The 22430-nt window shown below is 39.7% G+C and overlaps 2 protein-coding genes across 2 annotated transcripts in view; both read left to right on the forward strand.

The window, feature by feature from the left end:
• Window positions 1–22430, forward strand: part of LOC134655105 (probable protein BRICK1-B) — a 321261-nt gene that overhangs the window by 261538 nt on the left and 37293 nt on the right. The gene's annotated exons all lie outside the window — the stretch shown is intronic.
• Window positions 454–19772, forward strand: LOC134655126 (RNA polymerase II-associated protein 3-like). The gene is made up of 10 exons (XM_063510586.1): window positions 454–623; window positions 870–986; window positions 1730–1849; window positions 2488–2615; window positions 2991–3201; window positions 6719–6925; window positions 9991–10158; window positions 11642–11803; window positions 12506–12698; window positions 19663–19772. The coding sequence occupies exons 1-10, from the start codon at window positions 489–491 to the stop codon at window positions 19749–19751; spliced, it is 1530 nt and encodes a 509-aa protein (XP_063366656.1). The 5' UTR covers window positions 454–488; the 3' UTR covers window positions 19752–19772.

Below are 22430 nucleotides of genomic sequence, written 5' to 3' on the forward strand. Positions count from 1 at the left end.
TTCCTCAAAACCTTATTTTTGGATCTAAATTGATTGGCCTAAGTATCCAGTTTATTAGGACTTAGCAAATGGCTGGCTGGTCTATATTTTTGCCAGTTTAGCCATTAACGAAAAAAAAAGAATTAAAGAAAAAACTTTAATGGCGTTTGCGAAAGTTTTTGAACAGACATGGCCAGTTTTTATACATAAAATATTTGTATAATATATTTCTTCGTAACATAATATTTGTAGTATGTGTGTTTATATAAAATATTCTTTAATTTGTTGGCAACTTGTTAATAATATCGAATTTATATTCAAAAAATATTTCGTACAATTTTATTTACACTGTCGATAGCGAAAATAAACACGTTTCCGAACGAAGCAGCGCCATGACAACGTGAAAAACTATTTCACATTGACAACCGATTGCTATTGATCTAACAACGCTATTTTTTGTGATTGAAGGTAACAAAAACCCGTTCCCACCCTTAGAAGTACAGAAAAAAATGGACAAAGCCTTTGAGATCCAGAAGGCCTGCCGGGATAACGTAAAAAATCTTCAAACATACCTCACAGACCTTAAGAACTGGGAGGTTGAAATGAAACGTAAAGAGGCCGCTTTGAACGGCGATTTTGAGCAGGTTTACAGTAATTTACGGTTATATTTCTCATGTAAATCACTAGCTGGTATAGTTAGCTTTGTATATTAGTGTCATTGTCATGGTTTTAGTACTGTAATAGTTAGAAATGTATTTGGTCTTATCTGCGTCGCTAGGTTTGAGAAATGGCGGTGTACTGTTCCTTATAATGTTGATTTTTTATATCTCTTCATTTCTAAGTGGTCCTCGACTGAAATTGTTAACGTATATAAACCTTTTTGAGGTCAGGACTTACCCCCAGTGAGGAGTAAGGCGAGGAAAGAGAAACCAATTGTTGAAACCAAAAAGAAGTTGGAAAAACGAATTCCCTCATCAGACTACAAAGCTTGGGACAATTTTGATGTTGTAAGTACTTTTGTGGTTGTTTTGTATAATTTAAACATGTCTCAGATATGACAGATACAAAAAGATGAATGTTGTATGGGGATATGTCGTAAAGGGAAACTTTAGATATTTTATGGCTAAAAGAACCATCTTTTAGCCATAAAATATCTAAAGTTTCCCTTTAAAGTATTAAAGCCTTGTCCAGTATCCGTCCCAGACAATTTGGACTGTAATAAAAGGTTATTAATTCAGTAGCAAATTTTTGACAACAGCATTCGAGGGGTTAAGGCATGATTTACTTGTGTTGTTAACTTCTTGAAATCCCATCCTTGTCGCCAGAATGTTACGTACGTGTGCTGGCTTGCTGGCTAGAACCGAACTGGGGGTACCCACAGATCTTCTTATCTACCCACACATGTCAATATATAACAATCTCTTCAATTCAAAGATGATATTAAGGGTGCGCTTTGACCAGATATGTGTGAGACACAAGGGATGTATTTGTTAAAGACCAATAGAATCACTTCATTTGTTTTCCTCACTCAGCAGTGATTCTATTGGTTCTGAAAAAACACATCCTCTCACATCTCTGGTTGCAAGGCTCGGAACCGGTTATTTCTTCATACAGAAAATACCGGTATTATTACATTCTTTTTCGATCTTTGGCTTATTATTTCATTTTTATTGCGACAATCTAATAATACGAAGTTGTTACCTAAATAAAGAGCATAAAATACGCAGCCTAATGCACATCATATTTTCAGGACAAGGCCTGCGAGGAAGTAGACATGGAGGATGTGGGCCCCACGTCCCTGGACAGCAAAAAGAGCGAGCCCGCCAAGATGGACAAGCTGAGACAGGAGGCCCATCATGAGAAAGAGAGAGTGAGTATGATGTCGGTGGTGGTAACCCACCTACCTATCAGCCATGGTAATCATCATGGCAATCACATATCAGCAATGCCGTTGAACGTTTGTATACTTGCTCAAGCAAATCTTGTCAGTAGAAAAAGGTGACAAATTTGAAAATTCGCGAGTTCTAACACTATGGATCCGAAATGTATGAAATTATCCGGATCTGGATCCGGATCCGCGGATATTCCCATACATTTCGGATCCGTCGTGCAAACCCTAAGTGTGTCATTTAAATCTTATCTGTGGAACTGTTTTGTTTACATTTCATTGTTGTTTGATGTATACATATAGCTGCTTGTTGTTGGTTTCCTAGGGATACCATACTTTAGTTTGCTTTACATTACTACTGCTGATCCAGCTTGACAGACTATATATCATTTTTAACCTCTCATATGCCGGAACGAACTCAAACTCACAGCGGGTCCGAACTGGAGAAGAGTGGCCCACGCCAGACCCAGAAAGAGCTAGAGGAGGCCTTTGCCAAGCGGCACACTGAGTTAAGAGACGTAATCTAACTCAGAATAAAAGGGCTTAATAGATAAATAGATGCCGGAACGCTGATCGGCGCATTAAGTATTGAATTGTAATTCTAATAATTTTGATTTCAGGGCAACAGTTTCGTAAAGATGGAGAAATGGGATGAGGCTATAGCGTGCTACAATCGCGCCATAGAGCTTGTAAAAGATGATGCCATATACTACGCAAACCGAGGACTGTGCTATCTCAAAAAAGACAGGTAAATTTACCACCAAATCCATACATAAATGCGATAGTGTGTCTGTCTGTCTGTTATCTCTTCACGCTGAAACCACTGAACCGATTTACTTGAAATTTGGCATAGAGATTGTCTGAGTCCCGGGGAAGGACATAGGATAGTTTTTATGTCGGAAATCATCCCTGAAGAGAGTGCATAGTGGGGTTGAAAGAGTTAATAAATTGCCTAATAATTGAAGTAAGCAATGTGCAATTTGAATGATTGCTATTAGCATTATCCAGGCGCTATACTTTAGCTGCTATCACTAATTCCACGCAGACGAAGTCGCGGGCAAAAGCTAGTAATTCATAATGTCGATTTGTGACACTTTCTTCTAACATCTATTCAACTCCGCAGTCTCCACCAAGCTGAGACTGACTGCAGCACAGCCATCCGCCTCGACCCGACCTACGTGAAGGCCTACCAGCGCCGCGCCACCGCCAGAGAGCGCCTCGGGTCACTCCGGGCTGCCTCGCAGGACCTCAATGAGGTCCTCAAGCTGGAACCTCACAACTCGCAGGCGAGGAAGCAGAGGGATGACCTTAGGAACAGAATGGGGACTAAGGGGGTAAGTTGTGAAACACTACGGCCATATAAATACAGTAAGACAGCAATCCGCCTCAACCCAAGCTACTTAAAAGCCTCAAGTCCTGCCAGACACACACGCCTTGCAGCCTCACAACTCGCAGGCTAGGAAGCAGAGATGACCTTAGGAACAGAATGGGGACTAAGGGGGTAAGTTGTGAAACACTAGGGCCATATAAATACAGTAACACAGCAATCCGCCTCAACCCAAGCTACTTAAAAGCCTCAAGTCTTGCCAAACACACAATTAACACACAACCCAGCCAGACACAAGCCTTGCAGCCTCACAACTCGCAGGCTAGGAAGCAGAGATGACCTTAGGAACAGAATGGGGACTAAGGGGGTAAGTTGTGAAACACTAGGGCCATATAAATACAGTAACAGCAATCTGCCTCAACCCAACCTACTTAAAAGCCTCAAGTCTTGCTACACACACAACCCAGCCAGACACAAGCCTTGCAGCCTCACAACTCGCAGGCTACGAAGCAGAGATGACCTTAGGAACAGAATGGGGACTAAGGGGGTAAGTTGTGAAACACTAGGGCCATATAAATACAGTAACACAGCAATCCGCCTCAACCCAAGCTACTTAAAAGCCTCAAGTCTTGCCAAACACACCATTAACACACAACCCAGCCAGACACAAGCCTTGCAGCCTCACAACTCGCAGGCTAGGAAGCAGAGATGACCTTAGGAACAGAATGGGGACTAAGGGGGTAAGTTGTGAAACACTAGGGCCATATAAATACAGTAACACAGCAATCCGCCTCAACCCAAGCTACTTAAAAGCCTCAAGTCTTGCCAAACACACAATTAACACACAAGCCAGCCAGACACAAGCCTTGCAGCCTCACAACTCGCAGGCTAGGAAGCAGAGATGACCTTAGGAACAGAATGGGGACTAAGGGGGTAAGTTGTGAAACACTAGGACCATATAAATACAGTAACACAGCAATCCGCCTCAACCCAAGCTACTTAAAAGCCTCAAGTCTTGCCAAACACACAATTAACACACAACCCAGCCAGACACACGCCTTGCAGCCTCACAACTCGCAGGCTAGGAAGCAGAGATGACCTTAGGAACAGAATGGGGACTAAGGGGGTAAGTTGTGAAACACTAGGGCCATATAAATACAGTAACACAGCAATCCGCCTCAACCCAACCTACTTAAAAGCCTCAAGTCTTGCCAAACACACAATTAACACACAACCCAGCCAAACACACAAGCCTTGCAGCCTCACAACTCGCAGGCTAGGAAGCAGAGATGACCTTAGGAACAGAATGGGGACTAAGGGGGTAAGTTGTGAAACACTAGGGCCATATAAATACAGTAACAGCAATCTGCCTCAACCCAACCTACTTAAAAGCCTCAAGTCTTGCCAAACACACAATTAACACACAACCCAGCCAGACACAAGCCTTGCAGCCTCACAACTCGCAGGCTAGGAAGCAGAGATGACCTTAGGAACAGAATGGGGACTAAGGGGGTAAGTTGTGAAACACTAGGGCCATATAAATACAGTAACAGCAATCTGCCTCAACCCAACCTACTTAAAAGCCTCAAGTCTTGCCAAACACACAATTAACACACAACCCAGCCAGACACAAGCCTTGCAGCCTCACGACTCGCAGGCTAGGAAGCAGAGATGACCTTAGGAACAGAATGGGGACTAATGGGGTAAGTTGTGAAACACTAGGGCCATATAAATACAGTAACACAGCAATCCGCCTCAACCCAACCTACTTAAAAGCCTCAAGTCTTGCCAAACACACAATTAACACACAACCCAGCCAGACACAAGCCTTGCAGCCTCACAACTCGCAGGCTAGGAAGCAGAGATGACCTTAGGAACAGAATGGGGACTAAGGGGGTAAGTTGTAGACTAGAATTTATGAAATAAGTATCAGGATGAAGTATGGCCGGGGCGCAGAAGAGTGACTTGTGGTGCTTCGCAGGACCTCAATGAGTTCCTCAAGGCGAGAAAGCTGCGGGATGACCTTAGGAAATGTATGGATACTAAGCAGGTAAGTGTCACAGTACTCACAGTCTGCCAGGCTTTCCACAACCTATATCTATCTATCTATTAAGCCCTTTTATTCTGAGTTAGAGTATGTGTCTAAGCTCAGTGTGCCGCTTGGCAAAGGCCTCCTCTAGCTCTTTCCATTAGGGTCTGTTGTGGGTCACTCTTTTCCATTTCGGACCCGCTGTGAAATTGAGTTCATCCTCCCATCTTGTTCGAGGTTTCCTCTGTCCGTATGCAACCTCTTGGGTACCAATCCGTTACGATCTTACTTCATTTTTCCTGCTTGTCTCTCAACCTATACATACCTTAAAACCAACGAAATAAGTCTCTTAAACAAGGCGCTTAGAGAGTGGGTCAAAATTTTTATCACCCCATTTTAGGGATCCACTGTGTTGACTGGTAGAATTTCCTTAAGATATGAAATCCACCTTTTGTTATTGCGGCCAGGAGACAGCTGAAGAACACGTGCTTGAGGTGAGTATTAACTAGTTTCAGATTTCAACAGTTCCGTTGGCTAGAAAACGTCCCAAACTACGTGTAGCCGCACAAAAGACACCTACTTAACTATCAGCCACGGACTGTCCACTGCTGGACATAGGCCTCCCCTATATACCGACCAGGGATGTTGCGGATGCCGATTTTTTGACATCCGCGGATGCGGATTTTTAAAGGCTGACATCCGCGGATGCGGATGCGGATGTCAAGATAGTACCATAAAAAACGTCAAATATTACATTTTAGTAATTTTTATTTCAAAAAACCGGCCAAGTGCGAGTCGGACTCGCGTTCCAAGGGGTTCAAGGGCGCGGTTACATTAAGTCCCACTCACGCTTGACTGCTCATTTCTAATAGGTTTTTTTTGGTTAATGACTAAATTACCTAGCAGTCTAGGACTTACGCCGATGCTAAGACGTTCCTGTACCGACTTGTTCCACATCCGCATCCGCATTAAATCCGCATCGATTTTATGCGGATGCGGATGTTGAAAATAATGCGGAAGTTCCGCGGATGCGGATATTCGCAACATCCCTGATACCGACACCGAGAGCGATCTCTAGCACACTGCGAGGCCAGCGACGCGTATAATTTATACGAGATCATCAGATCATCCGTACTCTATTTTTTTCCGTATCCGAATTCTTATTCCGTCCATCTAGTTTGTGGTACAGAAGACACATAATAGGGTATTTGACTGCCAGTCAAATCAGTTTCTTTTTTCGAACTGTCAAAACGATTTTCCTACTATGAAATTTATATGAAACACTAACATGTGACGTCACAATCAAATTACCTGTTCTTTATAGTTTTATACGGGTTTTAAAATGGAAATTGTGTCTAAAAATAAGTGCTGTCTTTATTTCTTGCATGGTGTAAAATAATTTATTTTAAATACAGTCAAATATCCTAACATTTAAGTACCTTATTCAAATACCTTACTTCTACATGAATTTATTTCACTTAACCCTTATTTCCAGCTGAAATCAAAGTCATCACCCAACTCCACTCCGACCAGTGAAACCAAACCCTTCCCGAAGACCGGACACCCAAAGATCGTTCAGCTTCAGGATGAGCCGGTGACAGAAGTCACACCGCCCACCGAGCTGGAGAGGTGGAGGAACGGAGTCGGAGAGGCCATTACTGTCATCAAACCTGTCAAGAAACCGCCACATTTGAGGTCCAAGGTAAGATAATTTACTGAAGACGATGTTTTTAGGGTTCCGTAGCCAAATGGCAAAAAACGGAACCCTTATGGATTCGTCATGTCTGTCTGTCTGTCTGTCTGTCCGTCTGTCTGTCCGTCCGTATGTCACAGCCACACCCAGCCAGTCCGACTCGCACTTGGCCGGTTTTTAGGGTTCCGTAGCCAAATGGCAAAAAACGGAACCCTTATAGATTCGTCATGTCTGTCTGTCTGTCTGTCCGTCTGTCTGTCCGTCCGTATGTCACACCCACTTTTTTCCGAAACTATAAGAACTATACTGTTGAAACTTGGTAAGTAGATGTATTCTGTGAACCGCATTAAGATTCTCATACAAAAATAGAAAAAAAAACAATAAATTTTTGGGGGTACCCCATACTTACAACTGAAACTCAAAAAAATTTTTCATCGAACCCATACGTGTGGGGTATCTATGGATAGGTCTTCAAAAATGATATTGAGATTTCTAATATCATTTTTTTCTAAACTGAATAGTTTGCGCGAGAGACGCTTCCAAAGTGGTAAAATGTGTGTCCCCCCCCCCCTGTAACTTCTACAATAAGAGAATGATAAAACTAAAAAAAATATATGATGTACATTACCATGTAAACTTCCACCGAAAATTGGTTTGAACGAGATCTAGTAAGTAGTTTTTTTTTATACGTCATAAATCGCCTAAATACGGAACCCTTCATCGGCGAGTCCGACTCGCACTTGGCCGCTTTTTTATTTATTAAAATAACAGTCAAGGAGCGACCGATATGTATTCGCTACGTGCACGACTGGTGCTGCCCTCATTTTGTCGGACTTTCTACGTTAAATCTTATGGAGTAAAATTAGTTCAAGTGGCTGCAGCTAGTACTAATCAGGGATGTTGCGGATGCCGATTTTTCGACACCCGCGGATGCGGATGCGGATGCGGATTTTTAAAGGCTCACATCCGCGGATGCGGATGCGGATGTCAAGATAGTACCATAAAAAACGTCAAATATTACATTTTAGTAATTTTTATTTCAAAAAACCGGCCAAGTGCGAGTCGGACTCGCGTTCCAAGGGTTCCGTACATTAAGTCCCACTCACGCTTGACTGCTCATTTCTAATAGGTTTTTTTGGTTAATGACTAAATTACCTAGCAGTCTAGCACTTACGCCGATGCTAAGACGTTCCTGTACCGACCTGTTCCACATCCGCATCCGCATTAAATCCGCATCGATTTTATGCGGATGCGGATGCGGATGTTGAAAATAATGCGGATATTCGCAACATCCCTGGTACTAATATCGGACATTCCGTAAGATTACCTGTGTTTGTGACGATCAGCGCCACTTCCCCCGACTTCGCACATTGCCAATAGCATAGAGAAAAAAATACATAGAGTGCTCACTCCATACATCAGTTCAGACTATTAATTTCAGTGTCTACATCTAGCATCGAGTAGCGGAACTATCAGTACTGCTACTTGACAATAGATGTAGCACCGACCGGAAAGTCTTATGCTGTTGAGATAAGACTTTCCGGTCGGTGCTACATCTATTGTCAAGTAGCAGTACTGATAGTTCCGCTACTCAATGCTAGATGCTAATAGTCTTTTTGGTACTAAAACTGATGTATGGAGTGAGCACTCTATGTATTTTTTTCTCTATGCCAATAGGCAACATGAGGGCAATATTCAACTGCATTGGTTCGCATAATAATTCATTGTCCTAATGTAATGTTACGCATAAAACTCATTGCGCATAAATGTAACTGTGCTGAAACTGTTAACATTTCTGAAAAATTATAAAAGAAACCTAACCTACCGCGTTCTACACAACCTATGCAAAATATTTTCGATAATACTGCTGGAGATAAATTATGCGAAAAGAGTTTTATGCGTAACATTACATTAGGACAATGAGTTATTATGCCACGGCATACGACCCTTTCAATTACATATTGTTTATGGTCAATGGGTTATAATTATGAGAGTGTGTTTAGATCATTTTGAATGTTCCACTTCAAACAAAGAATTTTTACTTATTTGTTTGAATGGACTTCTGATGTCTTAAAACTTAGAAGAATAGGGATAATTACGCGAAAGTCTGCGTAGGGGGCGCCACTCCCACAATAAGTCACAATCTAAGGGTCTACCGCAACGACAGAGTCGACATTTTGTTATCTAACCTCTCTATCACTCTTGCATATTCGAGTGATAGCAGATAGCTGAATTTCGATTTCGCGTTTCCCGGTAGGCCCTTTGTAAACAAACCGCCTTGATGTAATGTCATATTTTGTTGTCTGTGAAAACTTGTCAAAAACAGTTTAAGGTACAGTGTGCATAAGTTACTCTATGATATAGTCGCTAGTGCTGCACTCTAGCGGCAAAACATTGCAGTAATACTCCCTATTGGAGGTTTGTTATCGATTATGCCCGACAGCGTGTTTAGATTATTTTGAATACCTGGGTCCACTTAGCTACAAATGGTGCATGCTACAAAGTCCAGAATGCCCCAAGAGTGTGCCACTTCAACCAAAGAAATAATTTGTCTTAAAACTTGGAAGAATAGGGTATTTTCCTGTAATTAAAATAAATTATTTCACACCATGCATGAAATAAAGTACCAGATAATTATTAGCAAAACAAAGATAGCAGTTATTTTTAAACACAAGTTCTATTTAATAAATCGAATAGAAATATAAATAAAAAGTAGGTGAGTTAAATTGACCGTGACGTCACGATGTAATGTTTCATATAAATTCCAATATCTGGGAGACCGAGCTTTGCTCGGTAAACATATAAAAACTCAAAAACCAGCGTTTTCCCAAAGATAAGACCTAGCTAGATCGATTTTTCGCCCCCGAAAACCCCCATATACCAAATTTCATCGAAATCGTTAGAGCCGTTTCCGAGATCGCCGGAATATATATATATATAAATAAATAAACAAGAATTGCTCGTTTAAAGGTATAAGATAAGATATTAGCAAATCGTTTTGACAGTTCCATAAAAGAAAATGATTTGACTAGGTAGGAAAATACCCTATTCTTAAGCCAGTTACTTTTTTACAGAGGGCCCTAAAATCCGTCCCAATCCACGAGATACCACTCGGCAAGACTGAACCAGAGAGGCCTGCGACTAGACTCCACATAGTAGAACTAGAAGACACTCTGTCCCGCGGGGACTCAAACAACAACGATAAGGCCAAGGAGACACAAGTCATAGACAACGCGGGGGATGTGGACGCTGAAACCAAGGTGAGACTTATAATATATACTAGCGACCCGCCCCGGCTTCGCACGGGTTAACAAATTATACAAAAACCTTCCTCTTGAATCACTCTATCTATTAAAAAAACCGCATCTAAATCCGTTGCGTAGTTTTAAAGATCTAAGCATACAGACAGACTTCACATAGTAGAACTAGAAGACACTCTGTCCCATGGGGACTCAAACAACAACGATAAGGCCAAGGAGACACAAGTCATAGACAACGCGGGGGATGTGGACGCTGAAGCCAAGGTGAGACTTATAATATACAGTGTGTAAATCCAATACAGGCGAATATTTAAACGGTGGTTAGCATAGGACCTAAAAAGTATATTGAGATAGATTTTACTTAGAAATGCATTGAAAATTATAACCATACAAAATAATTTGGCCCGCAATGTAATACACCACACACGTTACGGGATACGAGCTTTTTAAAGTAACTGTCAATGCTTGTTGGCAGTTACTATGAAAAGCTCGTATCTCGTAATGTCATTATCATCTTGTTTCTTAATGTTTACAGTACATTGCTGCTCGGTACATGTGGAAAAAATTAATCACGGGGTCATAATTAAGTGTAACTTAAAAAACATCTTAATTAATGATAAGACGGGTAAATTCTATATCTGGTTTAATTTATTGCCCGTATTTGACTTACACACTGTATACTCGGCCTCCGTATTATCGGCCTCTGTAGCCTAGTCGGTAGTGACCCTGCCTACGAAGCTGGAGGTCCCGGGTTCGAATCCCGGTAAGGGCATTTATTTGTGTGTTCATCACAAATATTTGTTCCTTAGTTATGGATGTTTTCTATGTATTTAAGTACTTATATGTATCTATATTATTATATATATCGTCGTCTAGTACCCACAACACAAGCCTTATGAGCTTACCGTGGGACTAGGTCGATTTGTGTAAGATTGTCCCATAATATTTATTTATTATTTATTTATTATTTATACTAGCGACCCGCCCCGGCTTCGTACGGGTTAACAAATTATACAAAAACCTTCCTCTTGAATCACTCTATCTATTAAAAAAACCGCATCTAAATCCGTTGCGTAGTTTTAAAGATCTAAGCATACAGACAGACAGAGGGTAGCGACTTTGTTTTATACTATATAGTGATACTAGCGACCCGCCCCGGCTTCGCACGGGTTAACAAATTATACAGAAACACTATTAAAAAAAACCGCATCAAAATCCGTTGCGTAGTCTCAAAGATCTAACGCACGGGTTAACAAATTATACAAAAACCTTCCTCTTGAATTCGCTCACGCTTTTCAAAGTCAAAACGTACCACATATGTTTGGCACACCGGCACCAAGTTTGGCACACCGGCACGAAGTGTGGATGCCGTGTTTGTTGTTCGCTCACATAACAAATATTTGAGCGAATACAGCGTAGTCGCATAACAAATAACGCATAGCGAAGTGTGGTTCCGGCATTACAGAACCAAGAAATAACCAGTCCAGCATCAGAGAAGCTGCTCGCAGACCTGACGCAGAAGGAAGTCCTGAAGGAAAACATGGTGCCACCAACCAACAGTGTCCAGTTCATGCAAGAGTGGAAGATGCTGACGGGGAATGACCGGGCCAAGTCGGATTATTTGAGTGTGAGTTATTCTATCAATCAATCAATCAATCATTTATTTATTGCACCATGGTTACAACAAGAGATGTTACAACATTTATACAAGTAAGTACCTCATGGACCCTAAAAGGGTATGACAAACATTTCCTTAAACTATGATTTATAATATTTACATATGTCATGCAATAAAGCACAAAAAGTAGCATCGTATTAAATTATATAAATAGAACTAATAAATTACATATTAAAGCTATCTGCGAAGAAATCATTAATAGAATAATACACTTTTCTCGCAAGGAACCATTTCAATCTTTTTGCGTATGTTGTATCCCTTTCCTCTGTATAAAACAATAAAACTATATAAAACAACCGGAGTTACATCTACTTCAGCTGACAAAATAAGCACACATTTTTGTTGAACCCACAACTTTTCCAATAGTGCCGAAAACCCGACTATTTTATGGTTTAGTTCCCAGGCCGGACGACCCGATAGTCGGGATCGTGGTACAGCTTTATATGAAGAAATTTTTGTGGCCTGGCGCGGATGTCTTGTTTGGCTGGGTGGCAATCAATGTGTTAAAACGCAATGATACAAAAGAAATGCTACTTTATTTGTTACATGAAAGGTTCAAATTAGATTGCAACGAATATGTACATGTAGACTCCGAGGTTAAACTGCCATGCATTACCATCATCAATACTAACTTAAAATTTATTTTCACAGATCATAGACCCGTCCAAGATCCCATCGATATTTGACAACGCATTAGAAAGCCCCGTGCTCTCGGAGTTCCTTCAACTCCTGCACGGTGACGTCACCAAGTACGCGCACACCGTGACGTCATACCTGCGCGGACTCAGCAGGGTGAAGAGATTTTCGGCGCTGGCCATGTTCCTGTCCAACAAGGACAAGCAAAGTGAGTATAGACCTGGCCCCGTAGCCAACATGCCAAGCGGTAACGCTCCGTGGCGAACGTACCGCAACTGTCACTGTCACATATTTAACGCCTTAGAAAGCCTCGTGCTCTCGGAGTTCCTCCAGCTCGTGCACGGTGACGTCACCAAGTACGCGTACACCGTGACGTCATACCTGCGCGGACTCAGCAGGGTCAAGAGGTTTTCAGCGCTGGCCATGTTCCTGTCCAACAAGGACAAGCAAAGTGAGTATAGACCTGGCCCCGTAGCCAACATGCCAATCGCTAACGCTCCGTGGCGAACGAACCGCAACTGTCACTGTCACACTAATATGGTCTTCCATATTATAGAGATAGAGAGACACAAAGCAATTCGATGGCAAAGCGATAGCGATTGGCATGTTGGCTACGGGGCCAGGCGGCCTAGCCAAGGTGACAATCGCTATCGCTTCTTCGTAGCGAACGGACCGCAACTGTCACTGTCACATATTCGACAACGCCTTAGAAAGCCTCGTGCTCTCGGAGTTCCTCCAGCTGTTGCACGATGACGTCACCAAGTACGCGCACACCGTGACGTCATACCTGCGCGGACTCAGCAGGGTCAAGAGGTTCTCGGCGCTGGCCATGTTCCTGTCCAACAAGGACAAGCAAAGTGAGTATAGACCTGGCCCCGTAGCCAACATGCCAATCGCTAACGCTCCGTGGCGAACGAACCGCAACTGTCACTGTCACACTAATATGGTCTTCCATATTATAGAGATATAGAGACACAAAGCAATTCGATGGCAAAGCGATAGCGATTGGCATGTTGGCTACGGGGCCAGGCGGCCTAGCCAACATGCCAATCGCTAACGCTCCGTAGCGAACGAACCGCAACTGTCACTGTCACACTAATATGGAAGAGTGATAGACACAAAGCGATTCGATGGCGAAGCGATAGCGATCGTCACCTAGGCCGTTAGTATTTAACTCTAACAAAATTTTGGTCGGAAAAAATCCCACCTTTTACCAGTGGTAACTACTGGGAATATTTTTCTCAGTACCTAATAGTTACCAGTGGTAAAATAAGTGTTCCGTGAACAAAGGTGGGGGAAAAAATCCCAGTAGTTTAGCACTGGTAACTATAGTTCGTTTTTTTAGGGTTCCGTAGCCAAATGGCAAAAAACGGAACCCTTATAGATTCGTCATGTCTGTCTGTCTGTCTGTCTGTCCGTCTGTCTGTCCGTCCGTATGTCACAGCCACTTTTCTCCGAAACTATAAGAACTATACTGTTGAAACTTGGTAAGTAGATGTATTCTGTGAACCGCATTAAGATTTTCACACAAAAATAGAAAAAAAAAACAATAAATTTTTGGGGTTCCCCATACTTCGAACTGAAACTCAAAAATTTTTTTTTTCATCAAACCCATACGTGTGGGGTATCTATGGATAGGTCTTCAAAAATGATATTGAGGTTTCTAATATCATTTTTTTCTAAACTGAATAGTTTGCGCGGGAGACACTTCCAAAGTGGTAAAATGTGTGTCCCCCCCCCCTGTAACTTCTAAAATAAGAGAATGATAAAACTAAAAAAAATATATGGTGTACATTACCATGTAAACTTCCACCAAAAATTGGTTTGAACGAGATCTAGTAAGTAGTTTTTTTTTATACGTCATTAATCGCTTAAATACGGAACCCTTCATGGGCGAGTCCGACTCGCACTTAGCCGCTTTTTTTAGCATTAGAAAAAAGGTAAACAATCTTGATGTATCTTTTAATTGAAAAACATGTTTTAAAAATAAGTCACGGCAAATATGTAACAATTATGAATCTAATACGATCATTTATATTCTTCTGCTTTCAAAAGTATAAGTTACTGATTTTTAAAAAGGGTTTCAGATTCAGAGTTTTATTTGCTTAAACATGGTATATACAGGTCTTAAATACTAATACAATAGAGCTACATGTTTGGTCATAGAGACATGCAAATATTGTGTGATGTCATGTGTGTCGCATGCATCATATTTAAATGAAATTAATTAATATCTAAGTACTTACTAACTAGTTCTTATAACTATGAATATATGTCATTAAGATATTCCTGAATGGTGTAGTAGGCTTTGGATGTCAAAAAATTATATAATGCAATTTTAAATTCATTAATGTTTTCTAGTCTTAAAATATTAATTGGCAATTTATTAAATATTCGTGGTGCCATACCAAATATACTTTTTGATACAAAAGCGGTTCTAGAAAATTTATAATTAATTTTCCCATGTTGCCGCAAACTATTGAATGTCGTAAACTGGTTCATATTACATTTGACATACATTGAAATTTCATACACATACAAACATGGTAGAGTCAAAATTTTGAGTTTTATAAATAATTCTTTGCATGATTCCAAGGTTCGAATACCGCATACTGATCTTAAACATTTCTTTTGGCTCAAAAACACCATTTCACGATCAGTGGCATTTCCCCAAAACATTACACCATATCTTAAAGTAGCCGTTACATGTGCATGGTAAGCAGTCAGCACTGCTGTTTGATCTACAACCTTCCTTAAATTATACAACGCATAGCTAAATTGATTCAGTTTCTTACATATATTGTCAATCTGATTTTTCCATGTCAAACTATTGTCTAAGCTTAATCCTAAAAATTTTGTAGAGTCAGTTTCATTAATTCTTTGGTTTTGATAAGTGATAATTAAATCAGGTGTATTGGTCCGTAATTTAAAGTTCATAATATTCGTTTTCTCAAGATTAACATGAAGATTGTTTTTGTGAAGCCATTCAATTATAATATGCAATGTCTGATTTATATTGGTCTGGAGTAAATTTATGTCAGTTTCTGTAAATATAACTGTGCTGTCATCGGCAAACAATACCATTGGGTGATTTGTAGCTCTAGGCAAATCGTTAATATACGTCAGGAAGAGAAGCGGGCCTAAAACACTACCCTGTGGTACGCCGTAGCTTATTTCTCTATAGCCAGATGAATAAGTAACTTCCATTTTGTTCTTCATACATATCCGATCGATTTGGGTACATTGTTTGCATCCAATTAAATATGATTTAAGAAGGTTATGAACATTACCTCGCACTCCGTATTGGTATAGTTTTGACAAAAGTATGTGATGATCGACAAAGTCAAAGGCTTTGGACATATCCATATATAGAGCACAGACAGGTATTCTTTTATCTACTTGCATCATGACAGCTTGCAAAAGATCGTATATGGCCATATTAATTGATTTATTCCGTCTAAAACCTTTTTGTTCCGGGGCAAATAAATTATTTTTTTCAAAGTAATTATATAAACTATTGTAAACTACTTTTTCAATTATTTTAGAAAAAACTGGTAATAATGCCACCGGCCTATAATTGGATATCGTTTCTTTAAGTCCTTTTTTATAAAGTGGTCGGACGACGGCCAATTTTAATTTTTCTGGAAATTTCCCTTGTTCGATACACAAATTCACAACGTAACTCAATGGTAAGGCAATTGATAATGCAGCTTTTTTAACAACTTTTGTGGCTATTCCATCGTAACCCGTACTATTTGAATTTTTCAAAGCTGCAATGATCTTATGGATATCATGAGGATCAGTTGGAGCCATAAATAAGGAATTCCTAGAGTTAAATGTCAATGTCGTATCATAATTATTAGAGTGAATTGAATTTGAATTAATTTGGTCAATAAAATTATTATTGAAAGCTTGTGCAATTTGACTAGGATCGTTTATGATGTCACTACCATTAATTATCTGTGTTATATTGTTTTTTGGATAGCTCGTTTGTTTGTGCTTATTAATGATATTCCAAGTGGCTTTTGATTTATTGACGGAATGTCTAATAAAGTAATTATTTTGAGACCTTTGAGTTAGTTTTATTATTCGTTTTAGCCTTTTGGAATATTCTTTAAAGTAAATACGATCAGATGGATTGGAATTTAAACGACACTTCCATAATAGTTCTCGCTTTTTCCTACAGCAGTTCCTAATCCCTTTCGTAATCCATTTGGGCTTGTTATTTGGCTTTATTTTGATCCGTCTAAAAGGGAAACACAAGTTATAAAATAATTCAAAAAGTTCTGAAAAGTTATTAAACGCTTCATCGGCAGAATTTGACATGTATACATTGTTAAAATTAATGTTGTTTAGGCACTCAACAAATTTATTAATGTTTTCTGTACTCAGGTCTCTTCTAGTGATATACCAATGTGACAAAAGTGATGTTTTTTTTATAGGACATTTAAATATTTGTCCAGTGTGATCTGATAGCGCCATTTCCATTACCTTTGCTTCACCATTCCGCACATTATGAAAGATATTATCAATACAGGTATGGCTTTGGAGTCGTGTTGGTATCGTTATTCCTATTTTGAGATTAAAACTAGTTAGTACATTTTTAAGGTCTACTGAGTGTTTGGTTCTTTTTAAGATGTCTATGTTAAAATCACCGCAAATAATGATTTTCTTGTTGTTGTAACAAATTTTTTTAAGAATGGTATTCATTGTATCAAAGAAAATTTTCAAGTCTGAAGCATTGTTGTTTGGTACCCTATAAATGCATAAGATTATAATATTATGATCTGTGAGCTCTATCGCCGAACATTCAAAGACATTTGAGATTGATTTAGAGCAGATGTCATTTAGTACTGCAAATTTATGCGGGTTTTTTAATAAAATGCAAGAGCCACCGTTCCTATTTTCTCTTGAGAAAAAAGCCGCAAGTTTAAAGTTTGGAATTGATAGCTGAATTTCGTCACCTAATTTCATATTGTGCTCCGTTATACAGATTATATCTATCGCGGTATTAGACATCATAAATTCATGTAGGTGTACACTTAGTAAATCGGCCTTATTTACAAGTCCATTTATATTTTGGTGTAATACAAAAATGCTGTCAATCACGAAATAAATCACTTGTGTGCGCGTTCATGGGGTTTATTAGCACGTTCGCAGAAGGTTGCCCACACGTTGAGTTTTGAACGTCTATTGGAGTTAGCGCATTGTCTAAACTCTGCACGGTCTCTGTAGTGTTTTTGTCTGCAACCCGTGTAGGTGTTTTATGGGATTCCAGAAAGTGTTCCTTCCCATCAATGTACAGCTTGTTGTTGCGTATTATTGCATACTTCCCTTCTTGCCGAGCAGTTTTCAGACATTCTCGTAAATGAAAACGACGTTCCAGCCCTTCCTTATCTAATATCTTCGCAACTGAATATCCTGAGTATCTAAACGAGTGTGAATTATTTAGAATATATTTTTTCATACGATTACTAATGAATTCGATGATAAGGGGGCGCCGGCTCCCCTTTTTTCCCGTTCGTTTGACCGACTCTATGTAGCCGTTTATATCAATGTTTAATATGTCTCTGAACATGTAACTAATTCGCATGATAATATCCTCTTCTGTTTCTCTGTAATACTCATCTAGGCCGTATAAGATTAATTTTTTCTCGTTGCTGTCATTAATAGGTGATGATGAGGTGTTAGTTTTGGAGTTCACCAAGTGTCTTAAGTCTCTTAGCTCAATTTTTAAGTTGTGATTTTCAGTTTCTAATAATTCAATTTTTTCTTGCATGTTTTGTATTTGTCCCTCAATTTTTTTTTGTGTAGATATAATTGAATCATTAGTTAGAGTAAAATCGGCTTTAATTTTCCCTACGGCTAATGTAATTTCAGCTTGAATTGTCATAGTGAGGTGGTTTACAATTTTGTCATAATTTGCTTTAAGTTTCGAATCTAAAAGAGTGCTGATTTGATCAATTGTGATTGTTTCTCGGTCTGAACTTGTCTTCCTGTGCTGTTGCAATCCTAACGTTTCCTCAAGCACGCTCTTGTCCGTATCATCATTGAGTAAGTCATCAATGGACATGTCCGTGGCATTAAACATCGCTTCCAATGATTTGCGAACCGGCGTATCATCGTTTCGTCGTCTAAGCGTAACATTTACACAATAAGGACACCGCCACGCCCGTTTAAGCTCCTCGTTCATACTTCCGTATGTTTCTATTGTCATCCCAAGACACTGATAGTGACAATTTTTCTTGCATGTACGACATTCGAGTCGTTCAAAGTCATTCATAATTCTAGCGGGGCACGCGAAACAATCCATTTTTCCAATTAGGTATTTTCAAATAGTGTAGCAAAAAGTCAGTAATGCTGATTGGCTCTCGAAAAAACCGAGAATTTCCGAGTTTAAAGAAATGAGCCAATAGTAGGGCGAATTAGATTCCGACTGTTGCCGAAATTTCACGAATGGTCCTACTTGAAGTTGTTGCGTGCCGTCCTTGACATCGATTGGGTCACGAATTCACCCGAACAGAACCGAAGTTTTTCTGGACGCTGATTGGCTACCGAGGATGACCGATTCTTTTCTCGACGCTGATTGGTTCCGTGTATCAACCGAAACACGGCGATCGCACTTATTGGTCACCGAACGCATCCGAAATAATCCGAGCGTTATGTTGACTCTAGTTGGTCAACGAATCCTGCCGAAGTGAAATGCGCACACTATTGGGCGCCGAGTCCTCTCGAAACTGGCCGAAGTTGAGCGAGCACCGTCGCGTGCGCACACAGATATCAATGTGTGCGTAAATTTTAAATAACGAATCGTTCATACAAGTAAAACATTTCTTTGATTATTACATCTTGTCCACTGATTTTAAGGCTTTTTTATATCACAGAACAATAATTATGTCTTATAAAGTTATTCAACACAAGTTCCTTATAGGTCACTTATCTATATCCTCGGTTATTTAATTGTTTTTACAAGACACAGAGAACGTACGTCTTCCTTGCACTAGCGACACACACACACCTCAATTAAAAGACATGTCAAGATCGCTTACCTTCTTTCTAATGCTAAAAAAAACGAACTATAGTGGGAATCATCCATAGTTTCCATTTCAGACTTGAAAGTTTCCTTTCATTTACTGTGAAATTTTCTTAACCATGTGTTTTTTTTGTTATAGCGCTCAACAGTCTCCTCGAACACTGTAAGACTGTAGAAAACTGCTCAGAAGAGGACATCGCAGATCTGAAGAACAAATTCGAACTTTAAGTCAATATACATAAGGCCTTAGGTAGATTGTATCCAATTTTAGACCTCTCAATAAATAAACTTACGCTACTAAGATTACCTAAGCTTTTTTTTAACACATTCATTGCCACCCAACCAAACAAGACATCCGCGCCAGGCCACAAAAATTACGTCATATAAAGCTGTAGTACCACGATCCCGACTATCGGGTCGTCCGGCCTGGGAACTAAACCATAAAGGACCCGATAGTCGGGTTTTCGGCACTGAATGTGTTAAATCATACTAAAACGATGCTCGTTTGCCCAATCTGTCATTACTTACTATCAGACGGTTCGAATGCTCATTTGCCTTAAATATCATTAAAAATACCGCAATTTTTCATATCCTAAAACGTCACTCGCACGCCAACATCATTATTACTTACGCCAAATGTTGAAGAATAGGGATGTTGACATGAATCGCGAATATATAGCATGTTATGTTTTTACCATAGCAGGGAATATTAGAACGCGGAAAATCATATTTTGCAAGTGTAAATATGCGTAATAAATTAATTAAAAATAATCAAAAGTATTTAAAATAATGCCCAGTATCACGTGACTGCAAACGCCAATCGGAGCGCGTGACGTAATCACAGTGGAATCACCAAAGACAAGTTATAAAACCTGCCTAAGTGTCTACAGATTATCGTACCGAAACGCGATCTTGGTGCGGTGCGGCGCACGAATCGATAGTGTGTAAGGTGGTGCGTTAAGGACGCAGCTATAAGTTAGAGCGAGAAAGAAGGTCGCTGTCCGATGCGGTAGTGTGTTAGGGCTTTAAAAAAAATTGTCTATTGCCATATAAACAATTTAAAAAATGACTGACAGCAGTTTGTTTAAAACGCCGTTACGTCATCAAGGTCACGTGACAGTTTGGAGCGTTTAGGCGCGAAATTTAAACACGAAACTTATTATACATGTTTTTTTATTCAGAATTAATGAATATATTTTTTTAATATTTTTTTCTGTAATTATTACGTGTCTATCTACAAAATGAAACCAGTTCCAAAAAATTGTCAACATCCCTATTTAATATCTCAGTGGTCCTAGTCAAAGGCCTTAGTGTGAAAAACTGATTGGGAATGTGTAATGTTACATACTGGTTGGTTTTTGTGAAAAAACCTGGTGGTATATTAGGTATGTGAATAAGTCATAATTATTGTTTTAATTGTACAACACCTGAAACGATTCAATTTCTTACAGAATTTAAGCCCCCTTTAGACGGTTCTAGACATTGACATATATCTCAGGACTGGCCTTACGGGCAATAAGAATGGGGCTAGTACAGCGGTGTGACACCGCTACAACGCGATTGGTTGATGAGTTCGCATCACGCATGCGATTGGTCGCAACTAGTTGCGTTAGACTGAACGATTGGCTCGAATTTGTGAGTGACACCGCTGAACTAGTACCATTTTTAGTGCACGTAAGGCTCGTCCTGAGATATACGTCAATGGTTCTAGAACTGACATGCGATTTTCTTATTTTTTCTTAACATTGCGGTAGTTGTTCGATCGACTGAATTCGTTGTACTTTGTAGTTAGCAATGTATCGAATATTGCATGCAAGTTATTGATCAGCCTAGATGGCGCCTTTGAGATGCACAATGAACTATAGAAAGAGTAGAAATTTTGTTTGTTAAATTGCATATTTTTGTTAAAATTCTTAATCGATTTTGGTAAAAGAAAGAACAAAATATTTAGCCTGTGATTAATATAGGTTATGTTTTGAAATTATAGGTCTCTAGATTGATTTTATTTGTTGAGGTCATAGAATAATGACAGCTCTGTCGTTAATGGGCTTGGCCGGTTGAAGTATTTAGCAGATGGCGCCATCATAGCTTGACCCTAGAATTGTGTAAAATTTTTGCTTTTTTAATGCCCTGGAGTCCAGCCCTTTAAGCTATAAATCTCATAGAAAAAGGGCCGAGCTATGATGGTGCCATCTATGCAAACCTTTGGCACTGCCAACGCTATTCCCTAGTTTTATTTCAATTGGTGCTTAAGTATTTTTGTGTTTAGTTTGAATTAAACGGAATGATTTTTAATAACTGTTTCATTTTGAGTCTAAGATATGGTAAACTGAAATAGATATCATACACTAAAGAAAAAGTGACGATCCACCGATGGCCGAGGCGAGAATCGAACCCGCGTCTTCAGCTTACGCGGCTAACGTCCTGACTAGGGTTTGCACGACGGATCTCAAATGTATGGGAAGATCCGTGGATCTGGACTCAGATCCGAATAATTTCATACATTTCAGATCGGATTGCAAACCCTGGTCCTGACCAGGGATGTTGCGGATGCAGATTTTTTGACGTCCGCGGATGCGGATGCGGATATTTAAAGGCTAACATCCGCGGATGCGGATGCGGATGTCAAGATTAGGTACTTAGAAAACGTCAAATATTACATTTTTAGTATTTTTTTATTAAAAAAACGAAACGTTTAGTATTTGAGCAAGAATATAGGTGCGTTATATTTAATAAACAGTAACTTGGCCGACTTTTCTGGATCTAGACGATTTCGTTATAGGTAATGACGAAATTACCTAGCACTTACGCCGCCGCTAAGACGTTCCTGTACCGACTTGTTTGACATCCGCATCCGCATAAGCTCCGCATCGATTTTATGCGGATGCAGATGCGGATGTTGAAAAT

Source organism: Cydia amplana, chromosome 16 (assembly GCF_948474715.1).
Source record: "Cydia amplana chromosome 16, ilCydAmpl1.1, whole genome shotgun sequence".
Lineage (NCBI taxonomy): Eukaryota > Metazoa > Arthropoda > Insecta > Lepidoptera > Tortricidae > Cydia > Cydia amplana.

Excerpts from the sequence above, each read along its gene's own strand:
- LOC134655126 (XM_063510586.1), top strand. The coding sequence starts at position 489 with ATGGACAAAGCCTTTGAGATCCAGAAGGCCTGCCGGGATAACGTAAAA. Across the intron at positions 624-869 it reads TGAACGGCGATTTTGAGCAG|GACTTACCCCCAGTGAGGAG; the intron begins GTTTACAGTAAT and ends TTTTGAGGTCAG. Across the intron at positions 987-1,729 it reads CTTGGGACAATTTTGATGTT|GACAAGGCCTGCGAGGAAGT; the intron begins GTAAGTACTTTT and ends TCATATTTTCAG.